Raw genomic sequence first — 16133 nt, 5'->3', positions numbered from 1 at the left:
AGATTAGAGATAACACACGAAAGCACTTAGAATTGTGTTGATATGCTGTTCTAAGAGCCCAGTGTATGTCAGTCATGATCACATTTACTTAGTCTTCACGATCCCCCCCAGGCCCTGGAGTAACCCCACTCCTCAGGCCAGGAACCACGCCAGCCTGATCCCCTTTTCTTTCCTTAAGCCTCAGCACAGGGTTCTGAACATGGCAGGGCAAACGGACAAAGCCTTGAGTCCCACTTCTGCCTTGTTAGCTAAACGATCTTAGGCAAATCACTCAAACTATCTGGGCCTCATTTACCCTTCTGTAAAATGTACTACCTACCACACCGAGATTTTGTGTTAAGTAAGGCGACGTATCTACAAAAGCACATCTTAAAATGCCGTAAAAACCGTAGATGTTTATTAAAAAAGCGGAGTCTACGTCTTTCCTCCCCCACGGCACATCTCTCCCTCCTCCCAGCCCACACCCCTACTACGCCCTCGGTCCCTCGGTCCCTCGGGATCGCAAGCGTGGGAGCCACAGTCCCGCGCGGCTCCCTCCCGCCTCCCTTCGCCCTCCTTCCTTCCTCCCCCGGACGGACGCACTTCCGGCGGATGTGGAGGGCGGCCCCCGGAAACGGAAGTAAGTGGCGGGGTCGGCTGACGGTAACGGGGCTGAGAGGCTCTCCGCAGAGCGGCTGAAGATGGTGAGTGAGTTCCCGGGCGGCCCGAATTCCAGGCGGGCTGGAGACCGTGGCTCGGCAGGAACAGGCCGCGGCCTCCTCGTGCGCCCCTGGGTGGCGGCGGCGGCGGCGGCGTGGGCATGAAGCCGGCCTCGGGCGCCATGATCTGTCGAGTCATTGGGTAGGGGCGGGTCGTGATTGTCCTGCTCCCATAAGCAGCGGTTCAGCTTAATCCTGTTTCTCCTCTTTGGGTTTGCGCCCTTTCCTCCCCAATCCCCTTGGCAGCTTGGGCCCCTTCCCCTTAGTTGGCGCGCAGTTGGAAAAGGACACCCGAAAGGGTGGCGCCGCCGACCCTTGCCCCGAGAGAGGTAACGTTGGGAGCCCAGAGCCCTCAAACTCCTCAATCCACACCCCCGCCCGCTTGCAAGTGCTTAATAACCAACCCACAACTATAGGTCGCATTTATACAGCTAAGCTTTACTCTGCAAACGGTGTTGAGAGCTTGTAGTATGCTAGGTGTCGTAGGTAAAATAATAATAACAATAATGCAGTTATTCCCAATTTGTCAGTATTGTTAGTGCATCTCCTTCCCTCGTACACCCCTCCCCTTCTCTTTCTCTTTAACTTAAAAGTTGTGATATTTGGGAAGGCTCCTGAGTTACCATTGCCAGCTGACTCTGATATCAGTTAATGCTGGTAGGCCATCTGTCCAAATCTAGGAAGCTTCTGTTGGTAAATATTGCTAATCGTTGTAAAGAAGTTTTGTAAACACCCTCAAGTGTAACTGGTAACTAGGTTTTCATAGATTTTTCTCTGCTACTTTATTAGAAACATTAAAGTACTGGCCCGGTATTTTACAAAAGGAAATTGGAAAAATGACTGTAACAATAAAACCCAGAGGTCAGAATCCCCCTTTTCTTTGTGCATAGAAGAAACCTTTTCTTTCACTTTACAGTAAAGCAGTGTAGCTGGAGGAGAATGTCCATGTAGGAAAGAAGCAGAAGACACATTTGGAAAGTTGCAATCATACAGCTCTATGGAGGGCCCCCAACTTATGATGGTTCAACTTAACTATTTTTCTAGACTTTATAATATTGTGAAAGTGATACACATTCAGTAGAGACTACTTCTAGTATTCGTAAAGCCTTTCTATAGAGTGAAGAAATCCCAGACAAGAGAAAGTACCTGACGAAATAAAATGTACAAATATATTAAGAAATCAATAAATCAAACTATTCTGGTTTCTCAGAATAGTTTCTCTTACAGTAGTGTTAAGATTAGATACCAAACTACCTGTAGATGTTTTACATTTTTTTACACAGTTGCAGGGATATTGTACTTAAGCAACAAGTGATTTAAAGTCAGCATCTTGTGCTTTATCTGTTGTAACACTTACTATTTTATTTGCTTGATATATGTTCATTAGATGAAGCCATGGGAGGTAGATATGCATCTTCAGCACCTAGCAGAGTACCTGACACATAATAGGTGCCTAATAAATACTCAGTGATTGCATGTTTCATAGTATAAATGTGTAGGGTGACAATACATTGTACTAAATGCACGGTCTCCTCTTTTTGGTTTTTGTTTTGTTTTACACTATTCTGATTAGAAACATTTAGTTTTTATAGATAATGCCCTCCTCTTATGGAAACCAAATACTTTTCACTAGGGGCAGTGGTATATGCCTATCATCCCAGCTACTCAGAAGACTGAGGCAGGAGGATTGCTGGAGCCCAGGGGTTCGAATCCAGCCAGGGCAACATAGCAAGACCGTGTCTCTAATGTTAAGGAAAAAAAAAAAAAGGAAAGAAAGAGACTAAACACTTTATGAATTACCTTTTTTCCTAGCTGTATTGTTCTTAATCCCATTTCTTTGTTATTCCTTGTCTTTAAAGAATGGTATTCCCCGGAATTCTGTCTTCCACTTGTTCATTCTATGCTAAACATTCCAACCTAAGGGAGAGAGCTTTACAGTGAAAGCACATCTGATCACACCTATATATCCCTTCACAGGCTCTCTATCAGTTTCAGAATAAAACCCAGATTTCTGTGCATGTAAAACTTGTTTTCCCCCATTTTTCCAGCCTTTACTTCTGCCTACTAATACAAGTATTTAGCCAGTCATCTCAAACTACTTATAACTTGTTCATTTATATTTTCACACCTTTGTTTATATTATTTCTTTTTTTTTCCTTTGCTGAAGATGCCACATAATATGCTATTTCTTTTTTCCTGGAATGCCTTTCAGTTTGTAGCATTAAGAGATCAGCTCAGGGCTAGGTGTGGTGCACACATATGTAATCCCAGCACTTTGGGAGGCTGAGGTAGGAGGATCACTTGAAGCCAGGAGTTCAGGTCTAGCCTGGGCAACATAGTGAGACCCTGTATCTAAAAAAAAAAAAAAAAAAAGTTAAAAGTTAGCCACCTGTGGTGGCACATACCTGTAGTCCCAACTACTTGGGAGGCTGAGGTGGGAGGATCACTTGAGCCCAGGAGCTCAGGTACAGGAGCTGTGACCACACTACTGCACTCCAGCCTGGGTGACAGGCTCTGTCTCAAAACAACAAAACCAAAAAACCCCCGGAGATCAGCTCAGAAATCCTTCCCACTCACAAATTTGGTATTACTCATTGTACCATGTATGTCCCTCTATCATAGTGTTTAAGGCTTGTTGTAATTGTCTCTACTTTGTCGATTCTTTAAGGGAGAGACCTTATCTTTTCTCTGTCCTACTTAAACAGTATTTTTGACATAGGTGTTGGGGGTGGTGTGTATGTTTAAATTTTTTTGGTATTTAGTAGTGTTTTTTATTTGTGTTGTAGAATGCCAGAGGACTTGGATCTCAGCTAAAGGACAGTATTCCAGTTACTGAACTTTCAGCAAGTGGACCTTTTGAAAGTCATGATCTTCTTCGGAAAGGGTATATGGGGGAGTTGTGACTTCAGCTTTGTTATACAATGTTTTCTGTGAATTATTTTTCATAATATTCTTCATCAGACTATAAATGTATATTTAACTTGGGAGATGGAAGTAATAGGCCTTAGATAGGTTGGGAAGGGGGAAGGGGAGAGGCTTAGAAGCATCTTCTCGGAGTAGTAGGTTCCCAGAGTAGGGCATCCTCCTAGGCAGTGGTACCTATTAGCATGATTTGATAGAAATTATTATTATTGTTACTACTGATAACTTGGAGAGCCATTTGCTTCCTTATTTTTTTAGTTATTGGAGTAATTCACTTTTCTGGGGGAGGCACTAGAACATAGGAGTTAAGAGGATGGACTCTTGACTCAGGCTGCCTGGATTTGGATCCTGGCTATGCTATTTAGTAAAGACTATATGTCCCTTTGGGCAAGTTACTTAATTGCTCTATGTCTCCATAGATAGTGTCCTTATCTATAAAATAGGGCCAATAGTAGTATATGTCTCGTTTTGAGGAATAATGAGTTAACACCTAACAAATACTTAAAACGATACCTGACATTGGAAGCACTCAGTAAATGTTGACTGCTGGTGTTTTTCTTTTCTAGCTTTAGCACGCAGTTATGCCCCTTCCTGTGTTTTCCTTTATGTTTAAGTCTCAGTTTCTGCTACTAGTCGTTTTTCTTGTCTGGTCACTTTTTTGCTTAATCAAATGAAAATGATGCCTTTCCGCCTATAAACATTCTGTATCCTGAATTTTTAAATTTTATATCTTAATTTTAAAGTGTTATGATAATAGAGTGACATTTGAATGCTGATGTCTGGGTGCAGACATAATCTCTCATTATAGACTTCCAATATTATAGTAAAAGATGGATTGTATAGTCTGTTGAATTGGAGATATAATTTGATTTGTAATATAATCAGATTCACTGGCTAGGCAGTAATTAAGTCCTGATGATTTTTTTTCACATGAAATGTTCCTCTTTCTTTGTTTCCTGATTGAGCTGTAAGATTGCCACGATCAGGACAATTTTCAAGCCCCACTTGGATAATGTTCTGTAAAAGACAATATTCAGTAAATGATCATGGCAGGATTTCTAAGGTTTCTTTCAGCTTTCAAATCCAGGTTTGGACAATAAGATAGTCATCTGTATATATCTAGAGTGATAAAGACCAGTGGCTTGCTTCTAGCTGTGCATCACCTAACAGTACTTTTGCACAGAGGTGTTTAGTAAATGCTTTAACATGTTTATTAAAGATATATTAAATATTGAGTATGTGATAGACCTGGGGGGAAAAGGCTTAAACATTTTATATGGTGTGAGAAGCAACTCATCAGAATAATAGTATTACACATACGTTTATTAAATTTCTTTTAGGTTTAGGGCATCATTTAGCACCAGGTTTTGGAAGGTTCTCTCTAGTGATTGGAGTCTTGACTACCACCATAATAGATGCATTCTTGAATAATTATTATACAATGCATTGATTATTTTTCTTTTTGGTGAATAGTTCTATGAATTTTAACACGTGTCAATTCCTGTAATACCACAGTCAAGATACAGAACCGTTTTTCATCTCTTCAGAAAAATTCCTTCATGCCATTCCATTGTAGTCACACCCTTAATAGATATGATTTTGAGCTGTGGGTATTAAGTGATACTTAATTGCCCTTTTAATTTTGTTTCCAGTTTTTCCTGTGTGAAAAATGAACTTTTGCCTAGTCATCCTCTTGAATTATCAGAAAAAAATGTAAGTATGTTACTTGTGTCAATCTTGTAGGCTTTCAAATTATCATTATACTGCTTCACTAAAGCTCTCTGTCTACACATCCTTTTCTGTCTTTTATGCACACGTCTAAAGATTGATCCACTTCTCCATTCTTCTTGTAATTTTCTCATTTGATAATCCTGTTTTTTTTAATATTTTTCTCTGCCATTTTTGTTGTTGATCTCCAAGTCCATAGCCCTAGCCTTGACATCTTTCTCAAGCCCTGCATCTCCAAGTTACTGAGGGACATATCCACGAGGCACAGTAGGTGCACTGATAAGTATGATATAACCCCCATTGTTAAGGAACTTAAAATTAATGGGAAAGGCAAGCAGTGGGTAAGAGGAGGCTTCGTAAAGTGCTAGAGAGGACCAAGGATGGGTCAGGCCCCTAAGTGCTTAGGGCTTTTGGAAGACTTTATAGAGGAGGGGACATTTGGGCAGTTTTAGGCCAAGATCCATCAAGTAACTAGGTGGGGAAAGGTCACTTCCAAAGAAGGGATGGCATGTACATACAGATCTTCTATAAACAACTTAAAAGCTTCTTAAATAAGCATTAATAGCAAGAAGATAAAGGCTTCTCACTACTTGGGGAAGGTAGTACAATGTTATTAGATAACAGAAAACTGATTTCATTTTTAAAATTTTTTTGCTTCCTTTCTCTTTAATAAGGGGATAGATCTTTCTATAAGAGTAGACAAATAATGTAATTGTGACAAGAAAGATGAGAAAATAAAGAGCTTCTAGTTGTTTTAATTGCATTCAGGTTTCAGGCTCAGAAATTGACAGCCCAGAGTAGACTGAAAAGCATATGAGTATGATTATAAAAGCATAGTTGATCATGTTTGAGAAATAATGGGAGAAATGAAAATTGCCTATAGACTGAAGATGGATAAAATAGTCTACTTTTCTAAAAGGGATTTAACTAAAAAGTAAGGTTGTTTGTGGTAACATTGGCCCCTGGCACTGTTCTTAAGTGGACTATTGAGTAGAAGTCTGTGAGTGTTTGGTAAAGTAAGCGATGATCACCAGCAACTCTGAGCTCATAGCAAATTAATCTTAGTTTGTTCTTTTATTAAATTACCAAATGGATCAGTGAAGGGACCAAATTATCTGACAAGGGATAAGCTTGAGGATTAGATGGTAGATTATGGGCAAAGTGAAAGTAGTGTAGGGCGAGTTGTGTGTGGTTGATAACTGTACCCAGAAAGCAATGATTAAGGAATTGTTAATTTAGAGGGGATATGTTGGTAGGGATCTTGGGTCTCTACTTACATTTTAGGTAGTAAGGTGGGCACTTAGGAGGTTAAATATTTTTCAAAGATAAGAGAATAATCATAGAAAACACATAAATTAGGTTTTTAGAAGACAAAGCTGGTAAAGATCATTTTGGTAAATAATTGAACTATATCACAATGACAAAATAGACCAAAAGGCTAGGCCAAAACTTTCAGAAAAACATTTATAGAGGTGAGCGTGAAGTTCTGTATTTGAGTTCAAAAAATGAATTATACACATGTAGGTAGGGTAAACCTGTCTTGATATGTAAAATTTGACAATTGACTATATACTCAGTATAAGTATTGCGCCACTAAAAAGAATGGTTAATGTAATCTTGAACTTTATTAATAAGAGGCCTAGCCAGTAGATTTGGAATATTGGTTCAGTTCTGAGCAATACATGTTAAGAGAAAGTTTGACAAATCTGAGTGAGACTGGCGAGAATGGTGAAGACTCTAAAAACGTAGGTCTTTTGAGACTCACCTTATACCTACTGCCTCTATTCTTCCTTAATCACGAACCAGCTAATGGCAGTCTTTCTTTTTCTTAAAATTCTGTACCACTTACCATCTATTATAAGTCTTTTAGCATGGGTTGTATAGTTCAACTACATAGGCACCACACTTATTATGTAAAGTTGAGCAAATTGCTTAATTTTCTTTGCATCTTCGTCTCCTCATCTGTAAAATGGAGTTAGAAATAGTTCATCTCTTGGCATATTGCTGGCCTCTAGTAGCTCTCCATGATTGGGAGCTGCAGTGGTGATAGTGATGGAAGATGACTGTCATCATCTGTATCAGTGGTTCTCAGCTAGGGGAGGAATTCCCCCTCTCCAGGGGATAGTTGGCAATGTCTAAAGATATTTTGGTTGTCACAAATGATGTTTGTGGCGGGTGTTGGAGTATTATCAATACTGGTATCTATTGGGTAGAAGCCAGGGATGCTACTAAATATCCTACAATGCATACGATAGGACAACACCCCACAAGAAAGACTTACCTGGCCTAAGACATCAGTAGTACCAAGAGTTGAGGAGCCCTGATCTGTATGTAATGCCTTCCCAGCTAGAGTACAACCTCCTCCAGGGTAGACTTTCTTCTGTTTTCTTGTATGTCACCACAGAGCCTAATTTTGTACATGGTTGCTAATTTGTATGTGATTGATAATTGTAGTTTTAGTATCACATTACAATGTGACACACATGAGTTAGATGTGTTCATCAAAATTTATATGAATTGGGTTTTTTCTTCATGAAATTGTATTTATTGCTAGGTGCAGTGACATGCACCTGTAGTCCTAGCTACTTGGGAACCTAAAGCAGGAGTTTGAGGCTGTAGCTATGAATAGCTGCTACATTCTAGCCACATAGCATAACCCCATTTCTTTAAAAATCATATTTACGTATCATGAGGATATTTCAGTATTTAAAGGAAACCCTTTACTTAGAAAGTCAGATTGTATACTCATAATAAACTATTGCAGATTTTTCCTAATGACCATGTCAAAATTTTGATGTGTCAAGCTAAAGTAATTAAAACCATATTATTAGACACCTTCATAGTAGGCATTAATTTCTCCATAGATTTTTGATCAAAATGATCTTTTTGGTGACAGAAAAAAATCTTATCAAGAGAGTATAGTCTAATAAAAAATAATGACAAGTCACTTTACCTCATTATAATTACCTTAGCTCAGACAAATCTTTGTAGCAGTCTATATATCATATTCACTATCTTTAAGAGCCATTTTGGGAAACTGTTTTAGAATCCATCAGTCAAGTTGATTCATTTTACCTGAAATACATTAAATTATGATCAAAGTTTCTTAAATGTAATATCAATTCTTATTGAAAGTACGATTCCAGAAAAAAATTGTTGATTTGGACCCAATACAACTGAATAGACTTTTCAGAGTTTGGAATCCCCCCCCCCCCCCCCCCCCCCCCCGAGTCAATTACCCGAAAAAGTGAAGTTTAAACATTGTAGTTTACTTAACAGGATGGTATAATGGTCTGATTATTTCTTTTACTAAATCTTTTGAAATATATACTTTCATACTTAGAAATTCTAAGTCAATATATGTGACATTTTCTGAATCTCAAATTACACTTTTTCTTTGCACCCCAGTTTTGCAGTACTTTTAATCAAAAGCATGAAATATGATGCCTTGTAAATATACTTCTGAAATATGAAAAGCATTCCTTAATTTGTTAGTTTTGTAAATCCAAAATTTGAGAGGCTGAGGCGGGAGGATTGCTTCAGGCCAGGAGTTCAAGACCAGTGTGGGCAACATAGTGAGACCTGGGCTCTATAAAAAAAAGAAAAAGAAGTATACCTGCATGCTGAATAAAATATAGACATATATCCTAAAATTTATCAGAAGAAATTAGTAAAAATCCTTCATTTTTATTATGAATATTAAAATTTTTCATGTAAGTATTGTGTTATGTATGTATCGCTGCTGTTTTGAAGGCAGAATATTGAGGGTAACATTTAAAATTACGTTGTCTTTTGTAGTTCCAGCTCAACCAAGATAAAATGAATTTTTCCACGCTGAGAAACATCCAGGGTCTGTTTGCTCCACTAAAATTACAGATGGAATTCAAGGCAGTGCAGCAGGTGAGTGTGTGCATCTGAGTTATATATGTGTGCCATATGTGTTGATATTGGTCATGAGGACTCTTCTATTTTCATAACAGCTATTCAACCCTTACCTTCTCTGCTCCCTTACAACTTATGCTGCTTTCCCCCTTTATAGGATATGACCTTGATTCCAGCCTCATAGATGAAAAAAGAAGTAATTAAATGGAAAACTCCTCCTAATTATAGGCTCAGTGCCTGAAAACTTAATCTATATCTACTGTCATGTTTTTCTGTTTTTGGGGTTACATTGAATTTAAGATGACTCTAGGAATATCCAAGTGGAGGTATCGGGCATGCAGTTTGTATGTAGCTGATATATCTGTTGCTGAGGAATAAGTATTTGGAAAGTGTCCTTCCCAGTGTGTAAGAATTATCTCCCTACCTCTGCTCCGGATTCTGTCCCGTCATAATACTTCAGGAAATTCCCTTTGTTGGTGATCATTTCTGTATCTCATATCTTCAGCAGCTCTCTCTCTTCTGTCTCGGCAGCAGCATTTACACATATTTGAACCTCTTTTGTTTTTTAAAACAAAGCAAAAATCGTATCAATCTCAAATCCTTTAGAGTACCTTCTCTCTCATGGCATGCGCTTTTTGCAAGTTGAACTTCTTGAAAAAGTTGTCTACATTTGCTTTATGTACTACTTTACCTCCTGTTCATTTAACCCACTATAGTCTGTCTCCCATCACAGCAACAAAACAATGGGGACTTTTTTTTTTGCCCTCATTTTACTTGATCTTTCTGTAGTATTTGATACTAATAGCTCCTTCCTTCTTCCCTTGGTTTTTAGAACACCACACTTTCCCTGTGTCCGCCTCCTTTCTGAACTCTTGTTTTTAGGTGTCTCTGTGTAGGTTCCTTTTATCTGTTCCCTAAAATGCTTGGCCCCATTTGGTCCGTTCCTCACCCTATTTCCTGCCTATTCCTGTGACTTTAGTTTCATATATATGCTGATCACTCCCAAGCTGTAATTCTCATGAGCTGTAAACCTGTCCTTTTCCAATTGTAGTTTCACATGTACAAGTACAGAATAACTCATTATTCCTCACATACTCCTTATCATGTGTGCATAGGTTTCTACCTAAGGCAGAAATTGGAGCATTAGCCTTGGTTATCTCATCCAGCACCTCACCCTAGCCCCTTGTCCCCTCCCCCAAATCACCCAATCTATTACTTGATCTTCTCACCATTGCTGCTACATTGGTTCTCACCCCTGCCATGCTTCATCTGAATTACTGCAACACTCATCCCTACTGCCCCTTCAGCCCTCGTTCACACTCAGGCTAGAATAATCTTTGCAAAACACAAGTTTGATCATGCCACTCACCTCAACTTTGCCCTCAAAATAAAACCCAACTCCTTAACTTGGCTCTGTTCATGAATTGGCTAAAATTTTGTCTTATTCAGTATATTCTGTTAATGCAATCAATTGTATTTGGCTAAGTCATTCTGGAAGCTACTGTGAGTACTTCTCTCCAGAGATAAAGCTCTAAAATAGCATGGCTTTAAATCAGAATAATCTGGATCTGAATCTTGGCTGCATCATCTGCTAGTCTTAAAAACATAAATAAGTTAGAGACTTTTCTGAACCTCAGATTTTTTCTTTGTTTTTACTGTGAAATGGAGAGAGCCTTAAAAACAGCATGGGGTTATTCTGAAGATTAAATGACAAAAAATTGTTAGCTTCCCCTTTTATTTTCCTGTGTATGATTCAGATTTCAACTACATATGCTCAAATTTTGGACTTAAATTTTTAATACTGTTTAATCCAAAAATCTTTGCCCAGAATTCTGACCTTTTTTTTTTTTTTGCTGTACTTCAGCAATTCTTGCTTGTGAAGAATTGCTGCCTGCTCATCCCTGCTTTTGATGGCTTCCTGTACCTCTGATCTAACTACCAGACCCTTTCCTGCTGGGTTTAATTTACAGGCTCCTATTTCTGTCCCTCTTCCTCCTCTTCCACTTCCTTTTTTCTTTTTTTTTAAGGTCTGGCAATCTAGAGAAATTTTTCCACGCTGTAACGTTTGAAAGAACTCTGTAGGCCATTAGTAATTGCAGATAGTATCTTTAGTCTAAATACATTTTGGGGAGGAAAAAAATCTGAGCATAACTGCCCCCTTAGATTCTAAAGGTATGGTTATTTTCAAAATGCTAATATCATTTAGTCACTGACCACCTATTACTCTTTCGATAGTCTTTTGGCAGTTTCTAAAATTATCTGCATTGACTTCAATTATAACTGCTGGACAACTAACAAAGAACAGAAAAACTGGAAATTTGGTTTGGCTACCTTTAAGTTTATAGAGTACCAGCTACGTGCCAGTGAATATACCGGGTACATACTTTACCTCACGTCTTGCTATAGTTTTCAGAGGAAGGTAGTATTATCCTATTTCACAGAGGAGGAAACCGAGGCTGAGATGGGTCAGGTAACTTGCACAGAGCCATATGATTGGTAAGTGATAGAGTCAGAATTTGAATTTCGATCATTTTGCCTCTATAGCTTATGGTTTTCTCCACTACACTTACGAGTCAGTCTGCCACATGTGTATTTAATGTATGGCAGATTGTGGTCTTCAAAAAAAGATCACATTAGTTTGTAATGGTGTTGTGTTTTTAAAGGCTCCACAAGTGACTTTGATCTGCATTTCTGGTTACTGCTGTTTGAAAGGGTTATACCTTATGTTTGTGCAATGAGCAGTACAAAACAATGTAGAAGATGAAGTAATCTGTATACTAAGTAGAATAATGCTGTCACTGAGTTGGAATTTCTTCAGGAATTTGATCATCCCACATATCAGGAACAAGGTATAGTGTTAGGCTTTGGGGTTTTACGTTTCATCACGTGGCTATTTGCTGTAGTTTTCCTGGACAGAAGCAAAGCCTCAAAGTATGTGCAAACCTGATGTGATTATTAAGTGTTAATAAAATATAAGTACATTATCTTGACATACTTTGAGTAAAGTTTTGAAGAAGTTTTAAAAACTTGGTGTCTAAAATATGAACTGCTGTTTTTTCCACCCCTGGTTAAATTTATATTTTACCTAGTTTTGTGAATTTTTTTCAAATGAAGGATATAGAACATGAAATTAGATTATATATTATATTTTTCCCCCTGTTTTTTTTCTAATCTTGCCTTTTTCATACTTTTCCCAAAGGTTCAGCGTCTTCCATTTCTTCCAAGCTCAAATTTTTCACTGGATATTTTGAGGGGTAACGATGAGACTATTGGATTTGAAGATATTCTTAACGGTAAGTTGTCATTCAGTACCTTCGTATGGAGCCCCTGTGATATACAAGGTGACGGCAGCAAACAAAGGCAGAGAAAATTCTTGTCCTCGTGGAGGTTACAGCCAGTTGGATTCACTTGTGTTTATTCTCTGTGGTAAGATATGGTTTAATGGTGATAACTGTTCTTTAACTGTGCTTAAAAGTGAAAATTATTTATGAAGTTCTAAGAGTATAGTCATTTCAGTCAAGTAATGGTAGTCATTCATTTCATGTCCTAGCATCAAGTCTGATGTGTCGGTCTGATGCAGTATTCCTAGGGTGGCTTAAACAATGAGAGTTGTTTCAGTATTCATGCTTGTGGGATGTGATTAGTGTTGTTTTTGTTTCCTTGTTTGTGGGGTTTTTGCATGTGTGCGTATGTGTAGACTAGTGTTTAAATGACTGGAACAAATCTTTCTTTAAAAAGTGGTCCTCCAGACAGTGATTTTTGTACTTCTATAGGTGATGAGTAGGAAAGAAGAACCTTGTCATTTTTAACAAAATTCCTTGAATAATTGTATCATGTATGAGATGACATTTAAGTAAAAATAATACACACAGCATCCTCTATTTTTTCTGGTCCTGAGGAAGATAAACAAATATAATCCTGTTCGGTACTGCCTCTGCTCGTTATGTCTCGGCAGTATAGGAGAAATAGAAAAACTCAACAGGATTGAGTTTTATTAGTTTTGCTTGGCTGCTGATGTCCGGTAAGGAAATGCTGTGGACATAACAGAAGTCTAGTGAGCCTCCTTTTTGAGAATCTTCCTTGAGGGAACTTTTTAAATGCAGGAAAAGCTGGGATTCTTATGCTTTTACATTGAACTTAGACCTCATTTAAAACTGGTAAGGTGATAGTTAAGGTCTATATAGTTGTAAGTTTTAGTTATGAAAATACATTCATTTAAAAATCTGTAATTCTGTGTAAAGAAAGAGAGAGGACCTTACTAAGCATTTATTCAGTCAGATATTATCTGTCTGAATGCATAAGCAGTGAACTAAACATCTCTGCTTTCTAATGGGGTTGGCAAACGTTAAACAGATAAAATACAAATGTAATTATAAGTCGTGGTAAGTTCTAGGAATAAAAAGAATGTTGTCGGGTTGGGAGAGGCAAGTGCCTCTGGGAATACGACACATAAGTTGATTCCTGAAAGGTATATGGATTATATGATTTAGTTGAGCTACAAATAGAGGGAAGAGTATTTCAGGCAGAAGAGATAATATGTTCAGGGTCTTTCATGGTCTGTAACCTGAGAATAGTTGAAGAACTCTGAAGGGTTTGAGATCTTACAAGCTAACACATTAGCTTGCCATGGTTTCATGCGTGCTAGCAGAAGACACAAGACTCCTAAAGGACAGTTTAATACTCGTAGCAGTAGCCAGAGCATGACTATTTTTGTTGGTTCTCTGAGGGCAGCAAAAAGAGGATCCGGTGATGCCCGCCCATACAATGTATTTCATTACAGGAGAGGAACTTCAAGTTCAGGGCTTTGTCTTTAGTGAGCTTAATTAATTGGTATTAATTTTGAAAGCTCTTTTACATACATTATCACAGTTAAAATAAGACTTTTGTCTGACTCATCTGTAAACACAAGAGTGTGAAGATTTTTAAGGTTTTCTTGCTTTAGAATTCTGATTTGTGTTGTGTGTATGCAACAGAGCAGAAAATGATACAGGGAAGACTTTTTTGCAAATTAAATTAAGAGATCATTCCTAGAGTCATGTAGGAAGCCACAAGAAAACTTGAACCTTGAAAAAGGAAAACTTTTCAATTGATTTTTTTTCTTTTTAAATCAGTTATATTAAAGTGTAATTGACATACAATGGAATACACCCATTTTTAAGTGTACACTTCTGTGAGTTCTTACAAATGCATACAGCTGGGTCCCCTCAGTCAATACAGAGAATGTTTTTATCACCCCGCAAAAGTTCCCTTGGTCCTTTTGTAATCAGTCCCCATACCCTGGCCCCAGGCAATCACTGGTCTGTTTTCTGTCACTTTAAATTAGTTTTGACTGTTCTAGATTTTCGTGTAAGTGAAACCATTGAGTTTATCTTCTTGGGAGACTCTTTTAAAATGTTTGTTTTGTTTGTTTACAGATCCATCACAAAGTGAAGTAATGGGAGAACCACACTTGATGGTGGAATATAAACTTGGTTTACTGTAATACACTGTGCTGTTTGTGAAAATAGAGGGGCTGCATCTTGTTTATAGTTGTCTTTTTACTGTTATTTGATGTATACAACATTAAAAGTACTGACATGAGAATTTTTGCAAAAGTTGTATCAGTGATCATTTAAACTTATTTGGGCCTTTGGTTTATGGCCATGTGACAATTGAAAGCACTAAAGGGAGGCGATTTTAAAGTTCCTAATTTATATTAAAACAATAGCCTTTTATGTCTTTTAAAAAATTGTTGCTCATAAATATTATAAAATGGTCCACAGATTCCAATTTATCCTATTTTCTAGGTATTCCATAAATTTAATTTTGAATAACCATTATCAGTAGTTGAGTCTGTAAACTTCATAGTAGCATCTTTTAGAGTAAACATTTGTAATTGATTTCAGTGGCAACACTTCAAATTGAGTATAATATATTTATCTTGTTTCAGTATAGCCCATTAATACTCATACGAATAATATTCAGTATATTGATGCTATTTTTAGAATTATAGCTATTCTCTGATTCTTTCAGGTTCAAAAGTGTGAGTTCAGAAGTTTTGGTTTTAGTCCTACCTTTAAAGTGTAAAATCAATCACCAAATGTAGGTTAAGCTGTTATACTTCATAGACTTAATATGTATTTAATATATTACCAAGCAACTGTTAAAAGTAAAACTAATTTTTCCTTGTTTTTAATTTACATATCAGAAGATGCTTAAATTTTTTAAAAAAATTATTAGAACATTTATATATATACACTATGCATCCATGAGCTAATTCTGTAGTAATTTATTTAAAAATAAATGTTCACCATGGTTCTTTCTTATAAGGTATTCTTTATGAACCCGGTATAGAAAAATTTAACTGTTTAGAACATTAGTGAATGGGTCGTCTTTCACAATTAAAAAATGTATTTTGATTATCAACATTTTAGTAGCATCTTTTATTAAATAAGTTACTGATTTGAAACATTTGGCAGTATCTAGAGACATTTTTTGGAGTCCCAACTTTGGGAGTGAGTTGCACCTGGCATCTAGTGGGAAGAAGACAGGGATACAGCTAAACATCCTACAACGCAGGGACATGCGTTTATGGTCATGTAGCTAGTTGAAGACACTGAAGGTTGTTTTATGTCTTAAAAGTTACTAATGGATATTCTAAAACTTTCTGCATCTACAGCTTGCTCCCTGCAACCAAGAATCATTTGGGAAACTTTACATTTATTCATTTGTTATAAAGCACATTACATAAGATACAGATGAATAGCAGATGGAAGAGATGCGTAGGGCAAGACATGTGGGAAGGGGCACAGAGCTTCCATGCCCTCATCAGGTGGCACCACCCTCCAGGCATCTCCATATGTTCACCAGTCCAGAGGTTCTGAACCTCATAGTTCAGGGTTTTGTTTTGTTTTTTGCATTTGC

At 37.6% G+C, this 16133-nt stretch overlaps 1 protein-coding gene across 1 annotated transcript; it reads left to right on the top strand.

The window, feature by feature from the left end:
• Positions 1 to 503: 503 nt before the first annotated feature.
• Positions 504 to 14813, top strand: LOC123649466 (proteasome maturation protein). Its single transcript, XM_045567631.1, has 6 exons — positions 504 to 683; positions 3485 to 3582; positions 5273 to 5333; positions 9147 to 9248; positions 12430 to 12523; positions 14645 to 14813. Exons 1-6 carry the CDS (start codon positions 681 to 683, stop codon positions 14710 to 14712), a joined length of 426 nt encoding a protein of 141 aa, XP_045423587.1. The 5' UTR covers positions 504 to 680; the 3' UTR covers positions 14713 to 14813.
• Positions 14814 to 16133: the final 1320 nt, after the last annotated feature.

Source organism: Lemur catta, chromosome 13 (assembly GCF_020740605.2).
Source record: "Lemur catta isolate mLemCat1 chromosome 13, mLemCat1.pri, whole genome shotgun sequence".
In the NCBI taxonomy this organism is placed as follows: Eukaryota; Metazoa; Chordata; class Mammalia; order Primates; family Lemuridae; genus Lemur; species Lemur catta.
This window is presented reverse-complemented; position numbering and strand designations above follow the sequence as displayed.